This window comes from Garra rufa, chromosome 8 (assembly GCF_049309525.1).
Source record: "Garra rufa chromosome 8, GarRuf1.0, whole genome shotgun sequence".
NCBI lineage: Eukaryota > Metazoa > Chordata > Actinopteri > Cypriniformes > Cyprinidae > Garra > Garra rufa.
In genome coordinates this window covers 32060478-32083262 of record NC_133368.1, presented here as the reverse complement: position 1 = coordinate 32083262, position 22785 = coordinate 32060478, and the positions used below count along the sequence as shown (strand labels likewise).

The following is a 22785-nucleotide window of genomic DNA, read 5'->3' as shown; positions in this document are numbered from 1 at the left end:
ATATATATATATATATATATATATATATATATATATGATACCACAGTAAAAGTTTGTGTCAGCTTTTCACTGTTTACACACATGTTCACGAAGGACGCAAAAGGCACTAATAATAATGCTGCTTTGCCTACCTCAGCTCACTATCAAATACAGCAATGCAGTGGCCCCTATGGGTTACCTTCTGCACAACAATATTCCCTATTTCTTTGGTTTCACTTTACTATTACAATTAAAGTGCTAAGATTCGCTGTTAGAGACTGGTCTCGATTTTAATGACTTCTTTCTATTTACGAATGCAAACGCTCGGAAGAGTGGCAAACGATTTCCTAAGGTCCAGAGAGACTGTCCTGTTGAACGTTTCGCAAAATCGTTCATGATTAGAGAAGCGACGAGACGACTGGAGCTGGATTCAGTGCAGAATCAAGCGCTGTCCGTGGTGCTGAACTCTGGATCCGGCGCTGTCCGCGGTGCTAAACTCGCTGAGGCGACCTATTGAAGATGAAACGCTCCTCTGTTCTCATTCCTCTCCGCACTCAACTTAGTAGCGCTGTCTCAGACGATGCTTTTCTGTCTGCTCTGCCGGCGCGAGCATCTCCAATGTAGATAAACTTACTTTCGCACTGGGGAAACGTAATGATATCGAATCTATTCTCGTTTATTAACTTGACATCAAATTGTTTTCTCGGCGGAGGTGCCGAAGACCAAATGGCGTTATACTGTTCCACCTGCAGTATTTGGGAGTTGATTTAAATGCCGCGGATGACTAGATGATCACGAGAAGGAAGTACATTTGTACAGATGTTTTGGATCTTTTTTCCTTCCTTTTCCACATTCTGAGAGGTCACTTAATGATCGGGGAAGGATAATTGCGTTTCTGGATATGTCATTTCTGAAGTGGGCATGATCAGCTTTCATTTGTAAATATTAAAGACATTCGGATTATCTGTTCTGTTGGAGTAAGCAATTTTTTTTTCAACTCGAATTGGAATGATTTTTGTGGTCTTGTCATCACGAAGGTGCACTTGCTCGCTTGATTACGATTCCAACAAAGTGGAACCAGACATTTTAACGCGGTAAGTCTAGTCCTGCCACTGTTTCAAAATGAATCCGTGTTCATTGCAATACTTCAATGCAATAATCATTACAACCACGATCGTATTAATGACTTGCATTAAGAATGCATTTCTCTCTACATTCAAGACAGGCAGGGAGTCTCGGCACAGATGCATTCAGCATGCCAGAGGCAGTCATTTTATTATAGACCAGACGTATTGTCAATACTAGACTATCTTTTCAGTGTAAAAAAGAAACTCCTTCTTTGAAGTGCTTTCCTCTGGCAGCTGCTCTGCCTTTCTAAGTGCAGAATCTCACCCTACCGTGCCGTTTTATGGTTAATTTCTCGTGCTTTCACGAGTGAAGAGGCATTTGGACCGAAGCCCATTACGCACTCGTTAATGACACAGAAACCGTGTCGTTTCTTCGGGGCTCTTGGAGTAGATGAAATTCAGAGCGTAGAAATGTACGGACATGGTCAATGCACACCTATCTGCAGTGCTATAAAGGCATTAGAAGCTGGAGAGCTACCTGTTGTCCCTAGGAAATAGATATCCTGGCTAACTTTGTTGAGCACTGTCTATTGCCTGTGATCATCTGGGTTTTTGTTTGTGTTGATTTACCTACTTTCTTCGGGGTTCACACGCTTTTCTTTCGAAGTAATATCTTCACCACCTCCTGATCCAGAGCTTACTAATACCACAGCCAACACACACTGTAGGAGGAAAACACACCTCGTTTATGTGAGCTGATTCTTCATCAGTCTATGGGTATCTTCGGTTCATTCTGTATGGGAACAAATGGCAGATCTTTACCAGAGATTAACCAGTGTGGGAGACCGGGGAGTGCTGTAACATTGGGTGAGTTGAAACACCATCAGTTTAACCAATTAGAAATGAGCTACACGAATCAAAATCACTAGCATACATGACCCCCATCCTTTAGAATGAGAGGTAAGTTTTTTTGCAATGGGGGGGGGGGGTGGATTTATTTCTAATTTATTTATTTGCAAATTGGTGTAACCCTGAAGCAGATCACTCAGATTATATAATTTCATATGCAACATGTATATTTTGCTATCTACATGTTTATATCGCGCCTGACCAGATGGGCATGAACCAACACAAACAGGTAAAATAAATAATAAATCTGCGTGTGTGTGTGTGTGTGTGTGTGTATAAATAGATAGATTTTTAAAATTGATAATGAAATAAAACATAAAAATATAATTCCTATGTTTAACTTTTGCATTATAACATTAAATATTACCTATTATTGAATTAAAGTGAATTTGACTACCAGGTAATGGCACGTTTATAAGTAGGTTTGTCATATATTTCTAAACGATCTACTTTGTAGCAAACAAATACAGAAAAAAACACACACATTGTTACAACACTCCCCATTCATCCCTATGCATGGCTACTTTTACCAGTAACTGACTTTGTTCATTAACTTTGAGGTTAAAATAACGAAATTGCATGTCCAGTTATCAAGCTACGGGTTGTTTACATTTCTTTCAGTGTCATATTTGCAGCATGGAGACTTACAACATAAGGGACCTGAGACACTCTCCTTGAATGCGTCAGACTGCCGCGGCGAAGGATGGGCCCTTATCTCCCGGCGATTTGCGTCGTGCTGCTCGCCCTGAACGCCGCTGTCTCGCCGGCCTCTGTCGGCCCTGAGGACTATCCCGCCACGGACGAGGCCGAGAGAACTGCCAACAATGACATCATTTTCGATGACTACAGAGGGAAAGGCTGCGTGGATGACAGTGGCTTCGTGTACAAGCTCGGGGAACGCTTCTTCCCGGGCCACTCGAACTGCCCGTGCGTGTGCACGGAGGACGGACCAGTCTGTGACCAACCCGAGTGCCCTAAAATACACCCCAAGTGCACCAAGGTGGAACACAACGGGTGTTGCCCCGAATGCAAGGAGGTCAAAAACTTCTGTGAATACAGAGGGAAGACTTATAAGATCCTGGAGGAGTTCAAGGTAGGATCGCGCTGCCTCAAAATTACCAGAATAATTAATCTATGCATGGATATGAGGCTATTTTATGAATTTAGCATTGAATTGAGTATCCCACACGCCTGTGGTTAAGTATTAGGTGTGTCTTGCACTCCAGCTGAAACTTAAACCATGCACAGTTGAGAATCACTGTATATAAAAGGTATAAAGGGAATAGGCCTTCTATTATTCTCAAATTGTGGGTGGATTGTACTTTACACTGTGTGACTTTAATATTTAAATCTGCAAGTTTCACATTTACATGGCAGTATCTTTTAAACTCTTGCACCGTATGTCAAAATCATGAGACAGATAGATTTCAAGACCACATATGTGACCCTGGAACACAAAATGACCACAAAACAACATAAGGGTAATTTCTTTAAAATTGAGATTTATACATCATCTGAAAGCTGAATGAAAAAGCTTTGATAAAAGCACTGATGTATGGTTTGTTCAGATCTGGAATCTGAGGGTGCAAAAAAATCGAAATATTGAGAAAATCACCTTTGAAGTTGTCCAAATGAAGTTCTTAGCAATGCATACAGTATTACTAATCAAAAAGTTTTGATATATTTATGGTAGGAAATGTACATAGTATTTTCATAGAACATGATCTTTACTTAATATCCTAATGATTCTTGGCAGAAAAATCAATCAGTTTGACCCATACAATTTATTGTTGGCTATTGCTACGAATATACCCACTCCTCAGGACTGGTTTTGTGGTCCAGGATTACATATACACTATTGCACCATTATGTCCTCAAATATATGCGTTTGTGTGGGTGGGTCTGTGCGTGAGTGCAGTATGGGTTATTGTGGGATAGTTTTGTGCTTGTTTTACTCTTAGAGGTTCATCATGATAAGCCCTATCCATCACTATCAACTGTAATTTGATTAGAGCTGTGCCACAGAAACAATCCACTTGACAAAGCAATCCATTTAAAACTAGTGTGCATTTTCTCTTGATTTTAAATTCAAGTTATTTATATTGATCGGAGGAAGTAAGCAAACCCATCAATCATACAACAAAGCACTGAAGCATTCTTAAAAAGACCCATCAGCCATAGAGAGATACATGAATGTTGCTCTGCATGACGAACCATTTGGCCAACTTGAGACTCACAAGATGTAGAACTGACAAGTAAATCAGGCCTGACATGTTGCAAGCTCTTTATTGTTATGCCTTATATTAGCAGAGCACATATGTGACCCTGGACCACAAAACCAGTCATAAGGTATTTATACATCTGAAAGCTGAATAAATAAGTGTTCCATTGTTGTACGGTTTGTTAGGATAGGACAGTATTTGGCTTAGATACAACTATCTGAATATCTGGAATCTGAGGGTGCAAGAAAAAAGAAATATTGAGATAATCGCCTTTAAAGTTGTCCAAATGAAGTTCTTAGCAATGCATATCACTAATCAATTAAGTTTTGATATATTTATGGTACAAAATACCTTCATGGAACATGATCTTTAATTAATATACTAATGATTTTTGGCATAAAAGAAAAATCAATAATTTTGACCCATACCCAATGTATTGTTATATAGTGCTACAAATATACCCATGCTACTTACGACTGGTTTTGTGGTCCAGGGTCACATATTTAACATAAGTAGTCTATTAAGCAGTTGCAAATACTAGATATTTATCTAATAATATGTAGTGTCCTGTATATAAAACATAACTAACATCAACTTGTTTACTTTGGTCCATTTCTACTGGCAGGGTTGCAAATAGCACATTGTGCATATTTAATTTTCACGTAACAGAAAGACTCCTAGAAGTATTCATTCTGTAAACACATGAAATGAGTTTGAGATACTATGTAAGAGAAGTGAAACCTGCAACACCAGGAAAGCAACTGATGAGGTAACAACAGTAAAAAATTTTACTTTCACCCACAAAGCTCACTCCCAGGGTTAACGTGGGCTGTTTCAGCAAGTGCAAACTCTAATAAAAGTTTAAGGTATCAACAAAGGGCAAAGCAATAAATCATCACACACAAAATTAGTCTTTGGGCTGCACCTCGCAAGACTGTTTCCTGCTCTCGATAGCACCATTTATGGATTTTTATCTCTCTTGAGAACTTGAATTTCTGATTTTGTCACAGTAGTTTAAATATTCATGTTTAAAATCACTGTGACATTAATATTTGTAAAACTTTTAATTGAATGTGTATTAAAAATGCAATATTTAGTTATATAAAGATTAATGACACTGAGCAAAATCCTATTTTCAAAAGGACATTTTAAGATAAACATGATATATCAAGGAGAAAGAACAGACCGTAAGAAATGTTCTTTGATGTTTCTGATATTTTATACTTCACTGGCCACATTGGTAATTATGTATTTAATCGTAACTGTGATGCTTTGGATCTTTTTCATGGCTTTGCACTGCATGTATCTTGAATCTTCCCTCTCTAGAGAACAAGATATCATTAGCATTCATCCCATGCTTATATCTGATTCATTCAGCGTAATCTTGAGATCATGTAAATTCAGGCCTTTTTTGGCAACCTGTCTCCCGACATTAAATGTATTGCAGAGATTATTATCGTAGGCAATATTACCAGTAGATCAAAACCCGAACAATGTTTAATATCAGGATTACACTGGGGTGGAAGGTCTTTGTAACTCGGTCTCACACTATGTGATGAATTTCCCATCCGGCAACATCTGATTTACTATCAACATGGGGCTGGCCTTTGACAAAATCAGCGTTTTATTGCAATACACAGCGTTTTCTTTGAGATGTCAAGCTGTATTCGGTTCGACATACATTGGCCATGTCTCTAAATAAACAAAGACTGAGTATTTAATTTGTTAGAAGTCCAACTAGTGCCAATCAAATTAGAATCTACAAAAGCTGGCGAGGTTAGAGCACTTCATTTAGTTACCAACATCTAAGGAAACTTTTTGTGGCTCGCAATAAGGTTAAATTACATAATTGGCATTAGGGAATGAGTGCTGAAGTCAAGCAGCTTCTTTTTAATTAGAGTCTCAGAGACTTTTAAAGCGAATCCATCTTTGTTAGGCGCCCGATTAGCTCTGTTTTGATGCGAGCGTATGCTTCAGATAGACATATTTGCCCATGCAAGTCTGTTGATAAAAAGATCAGGTCCATCAATACAGCACGTTCTCTCCAACCTTGAGTGGAAGGACAACTTACGATCTCTTATTGCCTCTAAAATGGTTTATCTGGCTCTATTGATTACCTCCCGCCAAAAGAGACCCTGATTGAAAAGCCATAAACAAAGCCAAGCGAATCATAACTAGCAGAAATCCCTTTTTGATCAGTTTTCCTTTCTGAATTTGACGTGCGCATTAAGCAAACGAGGCATCATGGCTCAATAGTGTCCAGTGAGATCTCTTTGAATTAAAAAGCAACTACTGAAGTCCAGCTGCGAATGGGAATCAAAGGGCATCACGGCGCTTGATAGCCGATCCAATTAAGAGAAGCCGACAGGGTAACCTTTGGTGTGGGCTACATTGGCATTTCCTCAGCCGTTCTTTGGCAAGGAATGTATTTACTTGGCTCGGCAGGAGTGGGAGGAGCCCCACAGAGATATGAATCTTACATGCGGAGAAGGCTTTTCACTGACGAATGAGGCAAACCAATCAGTCAGCAGAGCTTTTTGTTGTTACTAATCGCTGCAAATGACAGCTGAGTGACGAACCTGAAAGACTTGAAGTGCATTATCAAAGCGGTGCACGGTGACCCATGTGTAACCCAGCTTGACCCGGACAGTTATGTGGCTTTTTAAATGTCACAATTTCCAGGCTGAGGGTGATTGAAAGAGCTATAGGATTTATACCAACACAACAGAGTTAATCATATCCAAAGCATGGCAATAGCTTTTCCAATACTTGTCTTGATTTTTACAATGTTCCAGTGAAAGTTCAGGAAGAGCATGTTCATGATCGAAAACCTGAGAGAATAAACTATAACGGACGATTACTTCTCTGCACCTTTTCTCTCTGTGCTTTCGGGAGGAAGGGTTTATAAGGAAGCCAGCTCTTTTAGATCATATTAAAAGGAATTTGTAAAATATTGTAATTATTTTAGACATTTAAAATTTGATAGAATATAAAAATGCAAGCACAGTGGCTCCAAAAAGTGTTTGAACATTTAGGACATTTATGCAACACTTAAAGGTTGTATCAGCGATTTCTAGCCTAAAACATAAAGTGTCAATTTCAGCTGACCTTTCTTCACGATCCGCTCGCTGCCTGCCCCATAAATTGTCTGTGAAAAAACCGCGTCTCTCTGGTCAGCCTAGGGTCCGAGATATGCCAAAAAAACAATCGGCGCTATCAACTATTCCACAGATAAACAAACAGTGTTCCAACCAATCAGCGTCAGGGGTTTGGTGTTGTGGACTTTCCTACTGGTGCAGGGATGTGAGGGAGGCGGAGCAATAGTCCACAACACCAAACCCCTGACGCATGACTACATATCATAGTCATGTTTTGTAAATTATTAGTTCATCATTAACTTATTACTTGTAAATAACTTGTAAATGAATTAGCATATACACAAATTGTTAGCATATCACTTATTAAACATTTATGAATGTTTTGCAAATCATTATTTTATCATTAACTAACCACTTATAAATGACTTACAACTGAACGTTATTATAAAGTGTTACCAGTTTTGTTTAAAGAAATAATTTTTTTGAGCACTATATTAATCTAAAGTGACAGTACAGACATTTAATGTTACAAAAGATTGCTTTTTTCTAAATAAGTGCATGTTATTTCTATAACTTTCTATTCATTAAAGAATCCTGAAAATCGCGGTTTCCACAAAATAAGTTAAATGGTTTTTAACGTTAATAAAAATAGTAAATTACTTTTCAACTTACTGTACAATTCAGACTTTTTTCTTGCAATTCTGAGAAAAAAAGGTCAGAGATACAGTATAAACTCCCAAAAGCAAGTTTATATCTCACATATCCTGACTTTTTCCTCATGAATTCTGAGTTTAAATCTTGGAATTCTTAAAGAATACTAAAAATCACTGTTTCCACAATAATATTGAGCAGCAAAACGATATTCAATGTTGATATTTATAATAAATGACTTTTCATCTCACAATTCAGACTTTATTCTTGAAATTCTGAGAAAAAAGGTCAGAGATACAGTATAAACTATAGCAAGTTTATATCTCTTTTTTCTCAGAATTGTGGAATTATGTGTTATGTCTCACAGTTCTCACCTACTGTTCTCAGAATTGCAATAAACAAAGAGTCTAAATTGTGAGATATGAACTCAAAATTGCAAGAAAAAAAAAGATACGGTCATTTAAAGCTACAAAAGATTGCTATTTCAAATACATGCATGTTTTTTCTATAACTTTCTTTTTATTAAAGAATCCTGAAAATCACGAAATATCAGAACTGCAGTGAACAAAGTCTAAATTGTGAGATATTTTACATTTACATTTACATTTATTCATTTAGCCGACGCTTTTATCCAAAGCGACTTACAATTGGGAATACAACAAGTGATTCATCCTAAGGAGGAAGATCAACATAGGAAGTGCTCAAAAATACCATATATCAGGCGTTGTTAGAAGAGTGCAGGCTAGAAGGAGAAGATCAAGAAAGAGAGGAAAAGGAGGCTAGAAAGGGAGGATCAAGAAGAGAGGAGAATTTTTTTTTTTTTTTTTTATTGAGTCACATAGTGTCGAAAAAGATGGGTTTTCAGCAGTCGCTTGAAAGCTGTTAAGGAGTCTGCATTCCGGATAGGGGTGGGAAGATCATTCCACCAGGCAGGAACGTTGAACGAGAATGTTCTGGAAAGTGATTTCATACCTCTCTGTGGTGGTACAATGAGGCGTCTTTCACTAGAGGATCTCAGACTTCTGGAGGGAGTGTAGATGTGTAGTAGTGAATGGAGGTAGGCAGGTGATGATCCGGTGGCTGTCCTATAGGCCAGCATCAGTGTCTTGAATTTGATGCGTGCTGTAACCGGTAGCCAGTGCAGTGATATGAAGAGAGGTGTGATATGAACTTAAAATGGCAAGAAAATGTCAGAATTGTGAAATAAAGTCGCAATTACACTTTGTATTTTCTTAAACAAAGACTTACATAGTTTAAAGAAATAAGCACTTTAATTGAGCAAGGATGTATTATATTAATCAAAAGTGAAAGTAAATACATTTAAAGCTACAAAAGATTGCTATTTCAAATACATGTGTTTTCTTTCTATAACTTTCTATTTATTAAAGAATCCTGAAAATCACAAAAATATTACCACAAAAATATTAAGCAGCACAACTGTTTTTAACACTGATAATAATAAACAACTTTCATCTAACAAAATTCAGACTTTTTTTCTTGCAATTCTGAGAAAAAAAAGTCAGTGATATAATCTCCCTATAACAAGTTTATATCTCACAATTCTGACTTTTTCCTCTGATTTCAAATCTTGCAATTCTGTGTTATGTCACACAATTTTCACTTTCTGTTCTCAGAACTGTAATTAGCAACTGAAAATCAGTGTTAAAAACAGTTAATATTTTTGTGGTAATATTTTTGTGATTGTCAGGATTCTTTAATAAATAGAGAGTTATAGGAAGAACACGCATGTATTTGAAATAGCAATCTTTTGTAGATTTAAATGACTTTTTACTCAGTTTTTCTTGCAATTTTGAGTTCAAATCTTTTTGTTTATTGCAATTCTGAGAAAAGTAGGTGAGAACTGTGACATAACACAGAATTCCACAATTCTGAGGAAAAAGAGATATAAACTTGCTATTGGGAGTTTATACTGTATCTCTGACCTTTTTTTCTAAGAATTGCAAGATGAAAAGTCAATTATTATAATTATCAACGTTGGAAACCATTGTGCTGCTCAATATTATTGTGGAAACCCTGATTTTCAGGATATTTTAAGAATTCCAAGAATTCAGAGATATAATCTGTCAATAACAAATTTATATCTCACACATCCAACTTTTGATCTTAAATCTAGCAAATTTTGTGTTATGTCACACGATTCTCACTTTCTGTTCTGCAATAAACAAAGTCTAAATTGTGAGATATTAACTCAAAATGGCATGAAAAAGTCAGAATTGTGAGATTAAAAAGTCACAATTTCCCTTCATATTTATGTATTCTGGTGGAAACAGGCTTCTATAGTTAAATATATGAACGCTTTTATTGAGCATGGATGCATTTTATTATTCAAAAGTCAGGGAAGATATTTAATGTTACAAAAGATTTCTATTTCAAATAAATGCATGTTCTTTCTATAACATTCTGTTCATTAAAGAATCCTGGAAATCAGGGTTCCAATCAGAATGATTTTTGAAAGATAATTAAGACTGAACTAATAGCTGTTGAAAATTCAGCTTTGCCATTACAACTGACCTTTTAAAATATATTAAAACAAAAAACAGTTACTTTAAATTGTAATAATATTTTACAATATTACCGTTTTTGCTGTATTTTTGATCAAATGAATGCAGCCTTGGTGAGCATAACAGTATCTTACAAGAAAAAAAAACTTACTGACCCCAAAGAGAACTGGGACCAGTTGTTTAAAAAAAAAAAATTTGCATAAAAATTAAAGTTAGCTCTGAAAAAAAGCATAATGGGTTTACAGTTACTACTTGGTTTGATAGTTTGTAACTCATTTTGTAGCAAGAAATTTTACAAATACATTTGTGTGCCACTTTACACAAGAACAACATTTATGGTACTGGGAGTGTAAGAACATATAAAAACCTATGATTAAGTGTTACATTTTGGTGATATTAGGGGCAGTGGGATTGGGGTTCTGGGGGATAGTGGTTCCTTTTCTGCTGTTGTGTTATATTCCCTAAGCGCTCTGAAACTTACCCTCAGTAGGTGTTTCACCTACAGGGTTCCCCAGCAGCCGTGGAAGGGAGCCACTTCACCGTCGCACCCCCAGCCACTGCTCAGCTGCAAGCAAGAAGCCGGAGCTATAGGGTGAGTTCAGATCCCAGGCAGAGAGGCTAGGGCCGGGATGTGAGCTCTGAACGATCCCGTCTGTGCGCCTGGGATCACCAGAGAGGGGAATACCTGTGAGAGAGGGTGAGAAAATGAAGATTTGAGCTAGATAATAATATGTGACCCTGGACCACAAAACCAGTCTTAAGTCGCTGGGGTATATTTGTAGCAATAGCCAAAAATACATTGTATGGGTCAAAATTTTTGATTTTTCTTTTATGCCAAAAATCATTAAGAAATTAAGTAAAGTTCATGTTCCATGAAGATTTTTTGTAAAATTCTTACTTTAAATATATCAAAATGAAATTTTTGATTTGTAATATGCATATGCATTGTTAAGAACCTAATTTGGACAACTTTAAAGGTGATTTTCTCAGTATTTTTGATTTTTTTGCATCCTCAGATTTCTGATTTCAAATAGATGTATCTCGGACAAATATTGTCCTATCCTAACAAACTATACATCAATAGAAAGCTCATTTATTGAGCTTTCATATGATGTATAAATCTCAGTTTTGTCAAATTTAACCTTATGACTGGTTTTGTGGTCCAGGGTCACATATACGCAAAATAAAATTAGACATATAATTTTACAAGGTCTCATATCTTGGTAGCTTCATTGGATTTTTCTTGCTGAATCCTCAAGCATTCTGAGAAAACATAATTTTGTAAATGAATCAGATATCTCGGTTCCTCAAGGTTTTGAATTGTCTTGTCACAGATATCGCTCAATGCTTAGACAAAAGTGCACCGGCATCTCGGAACAGGCGGCGGTGCATTTTTTCATGCTGAATATTCAACAAGGAAATGTCAATTTAAATTCCATCAAAAACAACGCAGTGTCCATCACTGTCAAGAGACTGCAACTTTATTAAAACAGATATGTCGAGTAATCAGTTGTGAAAGCTTGTTTTCACTATGGGCTAGGAAAATGAAAATGGTAATGGCGACTTTTCATCTTACAATTTAGACTTTCTACTCACAATTTTGAGAAGAAAAGTCTGTGAGATATACACTATCAGTCATAGGTTTTTGGACAGTAAGATTTTGTTTTTTAAAGAAGTCTCTTCTGCTCACCAAGCTTGCATTTATTTGACCCAATCTAAAGCAAAAACAGTAAAATTTTTGAAATACTTTTACTATTTAAAATATTTTTTTTATAAATATATTTTAAAATGTAATTTATTCCTGTGATTTCAAAGCTGAATTTTTAAGCATCATTTCTCGTCACATGGTCCTTCAGAAATCACTGTAATATTCTGATTTGCTGCTCAAAAACATTTATTATTAATATTATTATGTTGAAAACAGCTGAGATAAATTTTTCTTTGATGAATAGAAAGCTTAAATAAAAATCATTATATTTTGTATAATGTTACAAAATATTTTAATTCAGATAAATGCTGATCTTTGGATCTTTCTGTTTATCAAAGAATCCTGAATAAAATGTACCCAACTGTTTTAAATATTGATAATATTGATGATGATGATGATGATAATAATAATAATAATAATAGTTTCTTGAACAGCAAATCAGTATATTAGAACGATTTCTGAAGGATCATGTGACACTAAACACTGGAGTAAAGAAAAAATAGCTTTGATCACAAGAATTAATTACATTTTAAAATATATTCAAATTAAAAACATTTTAAATATTATCTATTTAAAAATATTAAATATTATTTAAAATATTTTAAATAGTAAAAATATTTCTTAATTGTACTGTTTTTGCTTTATTTTGAATCAAATAAATGCAGGCTTGGTGAGCAGAAGAAATTTCTGCATTAAAAATCTTACTGACCAAGAAATTTCGACTGGTAGTGTAAATGCACAATAGCGAGAAAAAGGTCTGAATTGTGAGATAAAAAGTCACAATTACCTTTTTGTTTTTTAAATCATGGCACGGAAAAAAAATCTGTGTACAAAAGTCAGAATTGCAAGAAATACACTCAGAATTGTAAGATATAAACTCAGAACTGCAAGAAAAATTAAGAATTCTGGGTTTATTGACAGACTTTTTCTCACAATTTTGAGATTAAATCTTGGAATTCTGTGTTATGTCACACAATTCTCCCTTTTTGTTCTCAGAATTTCAGTGAACAAAGTCTAAATTGTGAGATACGAACTCAGAATAGCAAGAAAAAGTCAGAATTGTAAGATAAAGTTTCATTTTTATCCTGTAGCGGAAATGGGCTTCCATCCATGTGTCAACCATAACATGTATCTCTCTTTTTCTCTCTCACATGCGCATACACAAAAATAAGTTGCCCTCTCATCTGCATATGCTACAGTGAGCAGTAATTAGTGACTGTACTCGCAAACTCTGACACCTGTGAGAGGAAATAGCTATAAAAAGCACCTGAAATGAATTGCTTAAATTGATTTTCCGATCCAACTGCCTGAGGAACAGCATGGTTTTAATTTAAAACACTGATTAAAAGCTAACAAGTAGGCCGGCAGAAACTGGAACTGTGAAACTGTTTCAGCAAGTTTAATCTCATATTCCAACGGCTTCAATTTGAAATCAGTGGTCACTTCAGTATCTTCATTTTCACACCATCCTCTCTGTCTTGCATTCCCCGATTCTGGTGTTTTTCTAACATAGTCACATAGGAATGCAACCTTTGCAACCCACCGTGATCTTTAACATTTTCTGAAGGCATTTCGCATGAGCCTTTTAGTCACCCCCATGTCTGGAACTACATTTCCCAGAATGCTGTCAGAACGATGCAGCTCAGCATCTGTGCTTAAACTCATGAGGATCTGATGACTCAAGCTCAGTGCGTATGAGCGATCAGAGGCACCATTAGCGAATATAAACGGTTTGAACATCTTACTACCACTTTAATGCCAGCATGCCCACACAATTCTGTGCTGAGGCCCCATAGAGATAAATTCTGTCATTATTTACTCACCCTCATGGCGTTCCAAACCCGTAGCTTGGAATGTTTCCCAGGTGTTATTTTGTCTGTGGGGCACAATATGAGAATTTCTGTTGAACAAAACAGAAGTGACCGTGTCTGTCAAAGTCCAATAAGGACCCAAAACACCATAACAAAATTATGCCATAATATAGATTAGTGCGATTTGTGTGATTAATTAAAGGGATAGCTCACCCAAAAATGAAAATCCTGTCATTAATTATTCACCCTCATGTCGTTTTTAACCTAAGACCTTTGTTCATCTTTGAAACACAAATTAAGATATTTTTGATGAAATCCGAGAGCTTTCTGACCCTTTATAGACAGCAATGTAATTACCACATTCAAGGGCCAGAAAGATTTCTCGTAGCTTCATAAAATTATGGTTGAACCACTGATGTCACATGGACTATTTTAACGTTGTCCTTACTACCTTTCTGTCCCTTACTATCTATGCAGGGTCAGAAAGCTCTTGGATTTCATTAAAAATATCTTAATTTGTGTTCTGAAGATGAACGAAGGTGAATAATTAATGGCAGATGGAGCATTTATTGATCATTTTTGTTCAGTTTTAACTGTAAAGGTCACTGTAAACTTCTTGTTATATGAAAACAAGCTGCATAAACAACTATTAAAACTTCTCATAGTTTGTTCAGTGAACTATATAGCATAAGTATAGGGGGAAAAAAGGTGAGAAAATAATGTCAGAAATTAATGATGAGTTTTCAATTTTCGGTGCATTAATATTTCTACATATTTCACACAGACTAATTAAACTAACAATGCATGTCTGCTGGAAAATTTAGACATTTAACCATTTTCCATAACCATATTCAACTGGGATGCTATAAACTGATCAAAAGTTAGAGGTACAAAATATTCCTATTTCAAATAAAAGCTGTTCTTTTGAACTTTTTATTCATCAAAGAACCCTGGATAAAAAGTATCACAGTTTCCACAAGGAAAAAAATAAGCAGCATTCAGTTTTTAACAGTTTCTTGAGGACCAAATCAGCATTTAGAATGATTTCTGAAGGATCAGGTGACACTGAAGACTGGAGTAATGGCTGCTGAACAGCTCTTGAATCTTGGCTGATTTTGAAACAATGCAGGCCCAGACTGAAGAAGTCATTGTCCACTGGAGTAGAAAAGAGTACGCTTCCTCGTTCTCTGCAGCGTGACGAGATAAAACCATCTCATACGGTGACAACGAATCTAAATGTAACTGGTCAGGTGTAAAATTAGCTAACTCGTTCTAATACTAGAGGCGTTTCCTCAGAAATGAAATCTTTTTAATCACATGAGCCATGAAGTAATCAATGTAATCGGACAACAGACCGAAAATGTCACAGACATCCTTTTACACGTGTAACCCTGTGCGGTTACAGAATATTGTGCTCATGCAGTCATCTGCCTTTCAATAAATGTTCAGACTAAGATCACTACCTGCAGACAGCAGCAGCTGCTTTTAGATTACATGGGTAGCATATATCTTTTTCCTATAAGTGAATATTCTCCTAGTGCTGTCTCTATATAGTGTGTGTGTGTGTGTGTGTGTGTGTGTGTGTGTGTGTGTTTGCAGGTTTGCATGTTAATAAGAGACAAGAGACAAAGTAAACGAAACCACTATTGGTCACACATCAAAACAAATCGCCAGTTGCCTTGGAAGCAGTACAACCATGCTCTCTGAAGTGAAGTGAACTGAAACATTTTGAATAATTAGTGCTAAGAACTATCAGTAATCTATTTGAGAATAAATGAAGCCGTTTTATGAACAGACAAAATATTAATAGTATACACATACACTTTGAGTGAAAAAGCAATATTTGAGGATACTTTTGTCAATATCCACTCAAAAACTGAGGTGCATAAGTCAACAAGGCTTATAATCAATCAGTTCCAAAAATAAATTAAAAACCTGTGCTAAAAGAAAACAATTTCATAAAAAGATTGGATCCAATGTTTTTTAATAGTATAATGAAAAATTTATAAGCTATTTTTTGTAGAATACTTCACTTTAAAAAATGCTGGGTTAAATACAACCCAGGGGTGAAATATGGACAAACCTAGCTACTGGGTTGATTAGACCTAGATGTTGGGTAAATGTTTAACCCAACATTCTGGGTAGTTTATTTTAACCCAACTATTGTTTAAAAAAAATACTATTGCACTTTACACTTTGCAGTGATGCCATAGAAGAACCATTTTTGGTTCCCCAAAGAACCTTTAAGGGAACCGTTCTTAAAAGAACCATTTTGAAGGACATTTTATAAATCTAAAAAATCCTTTTCCACTATAAAGAATCTTTTCTGCATTTGAAAGGTTCCATGGATGTCCCCCCCCCCCCTTATCCAAAATATTCATATCTGTTTTTTTCTTCAGTTGTAAAGAAATTATGTTTTTTGAGGAAAACATTTCAGGATTTTTCTCCATATAGTGGACTTCTATGGTGCCCCGAGTTTGAACTTCCAAAATGCCGTTTAAATGTGGCTTCAAACAATCCCAAATGCGTCTGTAAATGATCCCAGCCAAGGAAGAAGGGTCTTATCTAGCGAAATGATCCTTTATTATTATTTTTTTTAAATTACAATTTTTATACTTTTTAACCTCAAATGCATCTTGTCATCTTGTCTTGCTCTGCCTTTAGTGTTTTTTCTGATTCAAGACGGTTAGGGTATGTCTAAAAACTCCCATCTCATTTTCTCCCTCAATTATAAAATCATCCTACATTGCTGTTTTACCTTTTTTGTTAAGGGTGTTTGATCTTCTTTGCATGTTCACTTTGCAAACACTGGGTCGGTACTTCTGCAGTGATGTAGGGTGATTTTGGAAAGGATTTTTGAAGTTGAGGGAGTTTTTCGACTTACCCCAACTGTTTTGAACCAGAGATGCACAGACTACTCATGCACATCACAGAAAGAGACAAGAGAAGCATTTGAGGTTAAAAAGTATATAAATTGTAATTTAAAAAATAAAAATAACCGATCGTTTTGCTAGATAAGACCCTTTTTCCTCGGCTGGGATCATTTACAGCCACATTTGGGATCATTTGTAGCTGCATTTAAACTGCATTTTAGAAGTTCAAAGTTGGGGCACCATAAAAGTCCACTATATGGAGAAAAATCCAGAAATGCTTTCCTCAAAAAACATAATTTCTTATGTTGAACATCTTCGATGACAAGGGGGTGAGTATTTATCCATAAATTTCTGTTCTGGAAGTGAACTTCTCCTTTAACCAAGAAATTCAGAAAGTTGAGTTAAAACTACCCAGAAAGTTAGGTTAAACATTTAACCTGATATGGGTCAAAACAACCCAATTTGTCCATATTTCACCCAGCACTGGGTTGTTTTTAACACAGCATTTTTTAGAGTGTGGGAATTGACTGGAAATACCATAAGTGTAACAAGGTGTTGGAGAAAAAAAAAACACAAAAAGTGCAAAAATTATTTAAAAAAAATCAAAGATTAAGTTGTTAGACACGTCAATAAGTTTTAGTCCAATGCAATTATAATATATGTATTATATACAATAGCTACTCTGTCATGCAAAAATGCATATCCACAAAAGTAATCAATAATTTTGAATTCATTTATTTAAGCTTGCCTTTTTTGTGTTTAGTGCATTTGATATCCTTTTGAAAAAACTGTTTAACCAGTCTGATCCTTGTCTGGTTTGGTGGTTTTTAGGAGATTTTAGGCATGTGTCAGCTTAGCAGCTTAAGAAACCTACATCTAGTAGGTAAACCAGCTAAACACCAGGCTTTGAGACCAGCTAGCACAGTCAAACCAGCCAAGACCTGCAAGCATTCTCATTCTGTGGTTTTCAGCAGGGAAATAGTACTCCTTTCATGAAATGACTCTGGCTTTTCCCTTCAGTTGATTTGCTTACATTCGTGTTGGAGCGCAGATGTTGAATAACATATAATACTGTAAGCAGATCATTCTGGGAAGAGTAAAGCCTTTACAATAGGAGTGATCCAGGCCTAGCTACACAAAGAGTCTTTTCACCAGAACATTTTATGATGCCTCTTGTCCTGTACTGAATGAATGTAATGAATACTTTGTAAGGATGGTTTTCCAGTAGTACGGCATGTACACTTTGAATCTCATAATACCCATTTAAGATGTTACTCAAGTGCCCTTATCAAAGTAAAAGGTTCAAGTTCATAGTCCGTTTTTGAGCGAGAATGTTAATCTCAGCATTCTCCACAGTATACGCAATGAAAACCAAACGCTAATACCCACTGCTGTCCATTGTATCCTTTTTTTGCCTTGTGCTGGCTCTATGAGCAGTCTGGCACAATTACAAATGATTTGTATGGGCAAGTTCACAAGCTCCTGTCCCACTGGACTGGATGCTGTTATCAATGGAGAACAGAGGATTATTAGTGTCCGTGCCACTTACACAGTGTGCAGAGACCAAAGGGCATGACCACTGCCAGGACAGGGGTCCCAGACTTCTGTCCTCGAGACCTTTAGCCCTGATCTACATTGGCATATACATGAGTCAGTGTCACCTCTGTGAATACATGAAATTCATGAATGAAAGACTAGAGTGCTACAATATAATACATCAAAATGTGTTCATTCAAATACAAGGATTAAGATTTGAAGATTTTAATTTAGGATTATTAAATGTTATTGAAAGAATGCTAATCAACTTTACCTTTCAACATTACTTTTAAAAGTAACTTTCCACAACACTACTAACTTGTGGATAATGGGCATCTGATTTCCTAATGTTTTTTTGCAGTAAAATATTGTAAAATATAATTTATTTCTGTGATGGCAAAGCTGATTTTTTATGCATTACTCCAGTCTTCAATGTCACTTGATTCTTCAGAAATTATTTGAATATGCTGATTTGCTGCTCAAGAAACATTTCTTATTATCAATGTTGAAAACTGTGCTGCCTAATATTTTTGTGGAAACAGTGATATTCTTTGATGAAAAGAAAGTTTAAAAAAATAATACTTGTTGCAAATAGAATTGTTTTGTAACAATGTACAGTCAAACCAAAATGTATTAAGACACCTTTAACATTTCTCACATATCACATTATCTCACATTTATTCGCTATAGTTTAGAAATGGTAATAAAACATGACAAGAACTCAGTTAAACTGTGTCAGAACAAATTCATCTTGATAATGTCAGATAACTTAAAGTGTCACAGATTTTGATCAATTGTACTGGTAGTCCACTGTATGAATATTTTTTGGGTATATTATGTCACAGTTTACTTTATTTTGCTATCTTTACTTAAATAAATGAACTGTAGTGTCCTGCACCTACTAGTAAAAAAACTATCAAAAATTAAATCTTGTGTCTCAATAATTTTTGGTCTGACTGTATCTTGAAATGTCAGTAAAAGTCAGTAATACTCCAGTAAAACTCACTTTTGACTTATTCAGTTCAACCTTGCTAAATAAAAGTATTAATTTCACTTAAAAAAAACTGACCCGAAACTTTTGAATGGCAGCCTTTGTTAAGTTAATTCTGGAATATACAAAAAAAAAAAAAAAAAAGAGGCTAGTTTGGTTTGTTTTATGTCATTTATAGGTGGTTTTATCTGAAATAGACTATTAAACAATAATAATAAAAAATTGAATAAAATAAAATAAAAATGGAGCAGCAGTTTCCGTAAACAGCTTTACCAACAAAAAAAACCCTGAAAATATAATATTTGTGATCAGAATTTGTGCCATTTCAAAAGTAATAAATGTTAATTATTTTACAGACATAATATGCAAAGCAAAATATACAATACATACATACATATTTAGTTATGATACCTATTTTGATTGTTATTAAGTGCCTCAAATAAACAATCTGATCAAACGCTTGCAAATCCAGTGATTGGTTCCTGCTCACGAGTGCTTGCTGAATCATCCCGGTACTTTGTAAACACGACTGGTTTTCAGGCAGACTGATAAAAAAAACATGTTTCTGCCAACTCCCAGAGGTTGTGTAAAGTCAGCCAATCATACAAGAGCTTAAAGTCAGATCGAAAAAGTGCTTTTCAGTTCTGTGTGCAATATGCATCAGATAAACGGACTACGGTCTAGGCATTTATATAGAGTCATATATATCAGAACAGTTTATCTCGAACTACTGAAATTCAGAATTGGATTTATGTTATACCAAAACATATATGCTGTTTGCATAAATTTTCAATCCCCATGCTGCATAATTTCTAAATTTGCATAGATGGGGAACAATTGCCATAACGATGATAAAGCTGCCTCACGATTGGCCTCTACCTGTGAATCATTAAAATAACTTCCACACTCTCTGGAGAGGAACCCCACAGTTAAGGAACCATTATTCTAAAGGACTGCTGTGAAAATAAAGACTAGAGTATATTTCAAAAATACTACTGTGGAAGTTAAAATAAGTGCATGAATTAGAATAAAACTGTGCAGTATAATATCCAAGAGATTGAATGTCCCAGTGGACATTGCTGGTTCAATTATCAGGATGTGGAAGATACATCAAACCACCCAGACACTTCCTTGAAAAGGTCGTACCTCAAAACTCTCTGTGCGAACATAAAGGAGACCGGTGAGAGAAGCCAGAGAGAGCATATCGATCACTTTGAAGAGGCTGCAGGTTCAGGAGCTGAGAACAGAATAAAGGTGCATTAGTCAACCAAATCTGCACAACACTGGTGTACACTGTGGCACAAATGAGGAACAAATGCCCATTAAGTATAAAAAATGTGGAGTTTATGAATGTATAAAAAACAGTTCACCCACAAATCAAAATTTGCTTGAGTTACCCTCAGGCCAGAGTTTGTTTCTTCACTGGATTTGGAGAAATTTAGCATTACTTCACTTGCACACCAATGGATCCTCTGCAGTGAATGGGTGCCGTCAGAATGAGAGTTCAAACAGCTGATAAAAACATCAATCAATAATCCAAATGTAATCCACATGAAACAAATCCATAATGGGTAAACTATTCCCTTAACCCTCTGGGGTCTGACAGTAATACTAGCACACATGATTTTGTGGTAGGATTTTAGCCAAAATTCAAAACTTTTTGAAAATGCAAATTTACCACTGCCCACCACCAAACATTAGCATACCAACTGTGAAGTAGCATCATTTGGAAAAAATAGACTAAAAACATACCTGAACTGTGTGGGAAGCTGGTACACCCTTACTCCAAAAGATTTAAAGCTGGCACTGCTGCAAAAGATGTCTCTGCAGAATATTAAAATCTGTGGAATGTCAAAGTAATACATGTAGAGTTTTTTAAATGATCAGAGAAAGCCAAACTTCAGTGTATGATTTGCAATTCTGCAAGAGAGAACTGTTGAAGGGTCTAAATATTTTTTTTTTTACAAGGCACAGTAGGTTATAAGGGTTTAAAACTTAATATTTCATGGCCTTTTGAGATACATGTAATATTCAGCAGGTGGAACAGTGTATTTTATTACAGACACCCAATGTAGAAGTAATCACATATTAATTTGGGCTATCTTTACCGACAAGTACTATATGCACTGAAAGGGATGGTCTGTTGCATCTGTTGTTGTTCACTGGTTAGATACTGTCTTATTGAATTATTTATAAGTAGTCATTATCATTAAAGTCATGCAATAGCAAAAAAATCTTTATGCATGCTAAGAGCGCACTAATTATTGCTAACAAAAATGTTAGTAATTTGTCAAATTTAAGCAAGGGGCTATTAAAGTCAATACGAAATGTTTTTGCAACCATTTTTACTTTTTAACTAGATAAATTATCAAATTTAGAGCAGATAAGTAAAGAAAGTAAAGAAATTCATAATGCTGAAATGTCAAACTATCGTTTTCAACACTTCTGCTCACCAAGACTGCATTTACTTAATATAAACAGAGCAAAAGCAATAATATTGTGAATTATTTGTACTATTTAAAATAACTGCTTTCTATTTGAATACATTTTAAAATGTAATTTATCGCTGTCATCAAAGCTAAATTCTTCAGCATCATCACTCCAGTCGTCAGTGTCACATAATCCTTCAGAAACCATTTTAAGATGCTGATCCATTTTATATATTTATATATAAATCAATACTTTTATTTAGCAAGGATGCTTTAAATTGAACAAAAGTGATGATAAAGACATGTATAATGTTACAAAAGATTTCTATTTCAGATAAATGCTGTTCTTCTGAACATTCTATTCATCAAAGAAACCTGAAAAAATCTACTCAGTTGTTTTCAACATAATAATAAATGTTTTTTGAGCAGCAAATCAGAATATTAGAATGATTTCTGAAGGATCATGTGACTGGAGTAATGATGCTAAAAATTCAGCTCTAAAATCACAGGAATAAATTACGCTAAAATATGATTCAAGTAGAAAACTGTTTTTTTTTTTAAACAGTAAAAATATTTTTTGCTGTACTTTAGATTAAGTAAATGCAGGCTTGATGAGCAAAAGAGACTTCTTTAAAAACATTTGACTGGTAGTGTATGTGAAACTGAATACTGGAGTAATGGTTGCTAAAAATGAAGCTTTACAGGAACAAATTACATTTTGAAAAACTTTAAATTGCAATAATATTTCACAGTATTACTCGGACCGGTTTCGGAACGGTAATAATACAGAAGGAACATATGAACAGTTAAAATATTGATTCTGCTTGGAGTTAATCAACTGATTTTCTCAGATTTTACAAGAGTGTAAATTGAAGTGTCTTTACACAGCCAAGTTAAGACTACCCTTTGCCTGCTCAAAATTCTGCATAAAGACGTAATGCCGCATAAAAGCCAGAATTATTTATGCCTACTTTGACCCACCTCAGTTC

General features: G+C 35.3%; 1 protein-coding gene across 1 annotated transcript in view; it reads left to right on the top strand.

The window, feature by feature from the left end:
* Window positions 1-2592: 2592 nt before the first annotated feature.
* The window catches only part of vwc2l (von Willebrand factor C domain containing 2 like), a 37208-nt gene continuing 17015 nt past the window's right edge, over window positions 2593-22785 (top strand). Inside the window, exon 1 of the mRNA XM_073845199.1 lies at window positions 2593-3048. Within this exon, the coding sequence (XP_073701300.1) occupies window positions 2659-3048 (390 nt within the window). The 5' untranslated portion in view covers window positions 2593-2658. The remainder of the gene's footprint in view (window positions 3049-22785) is intronic.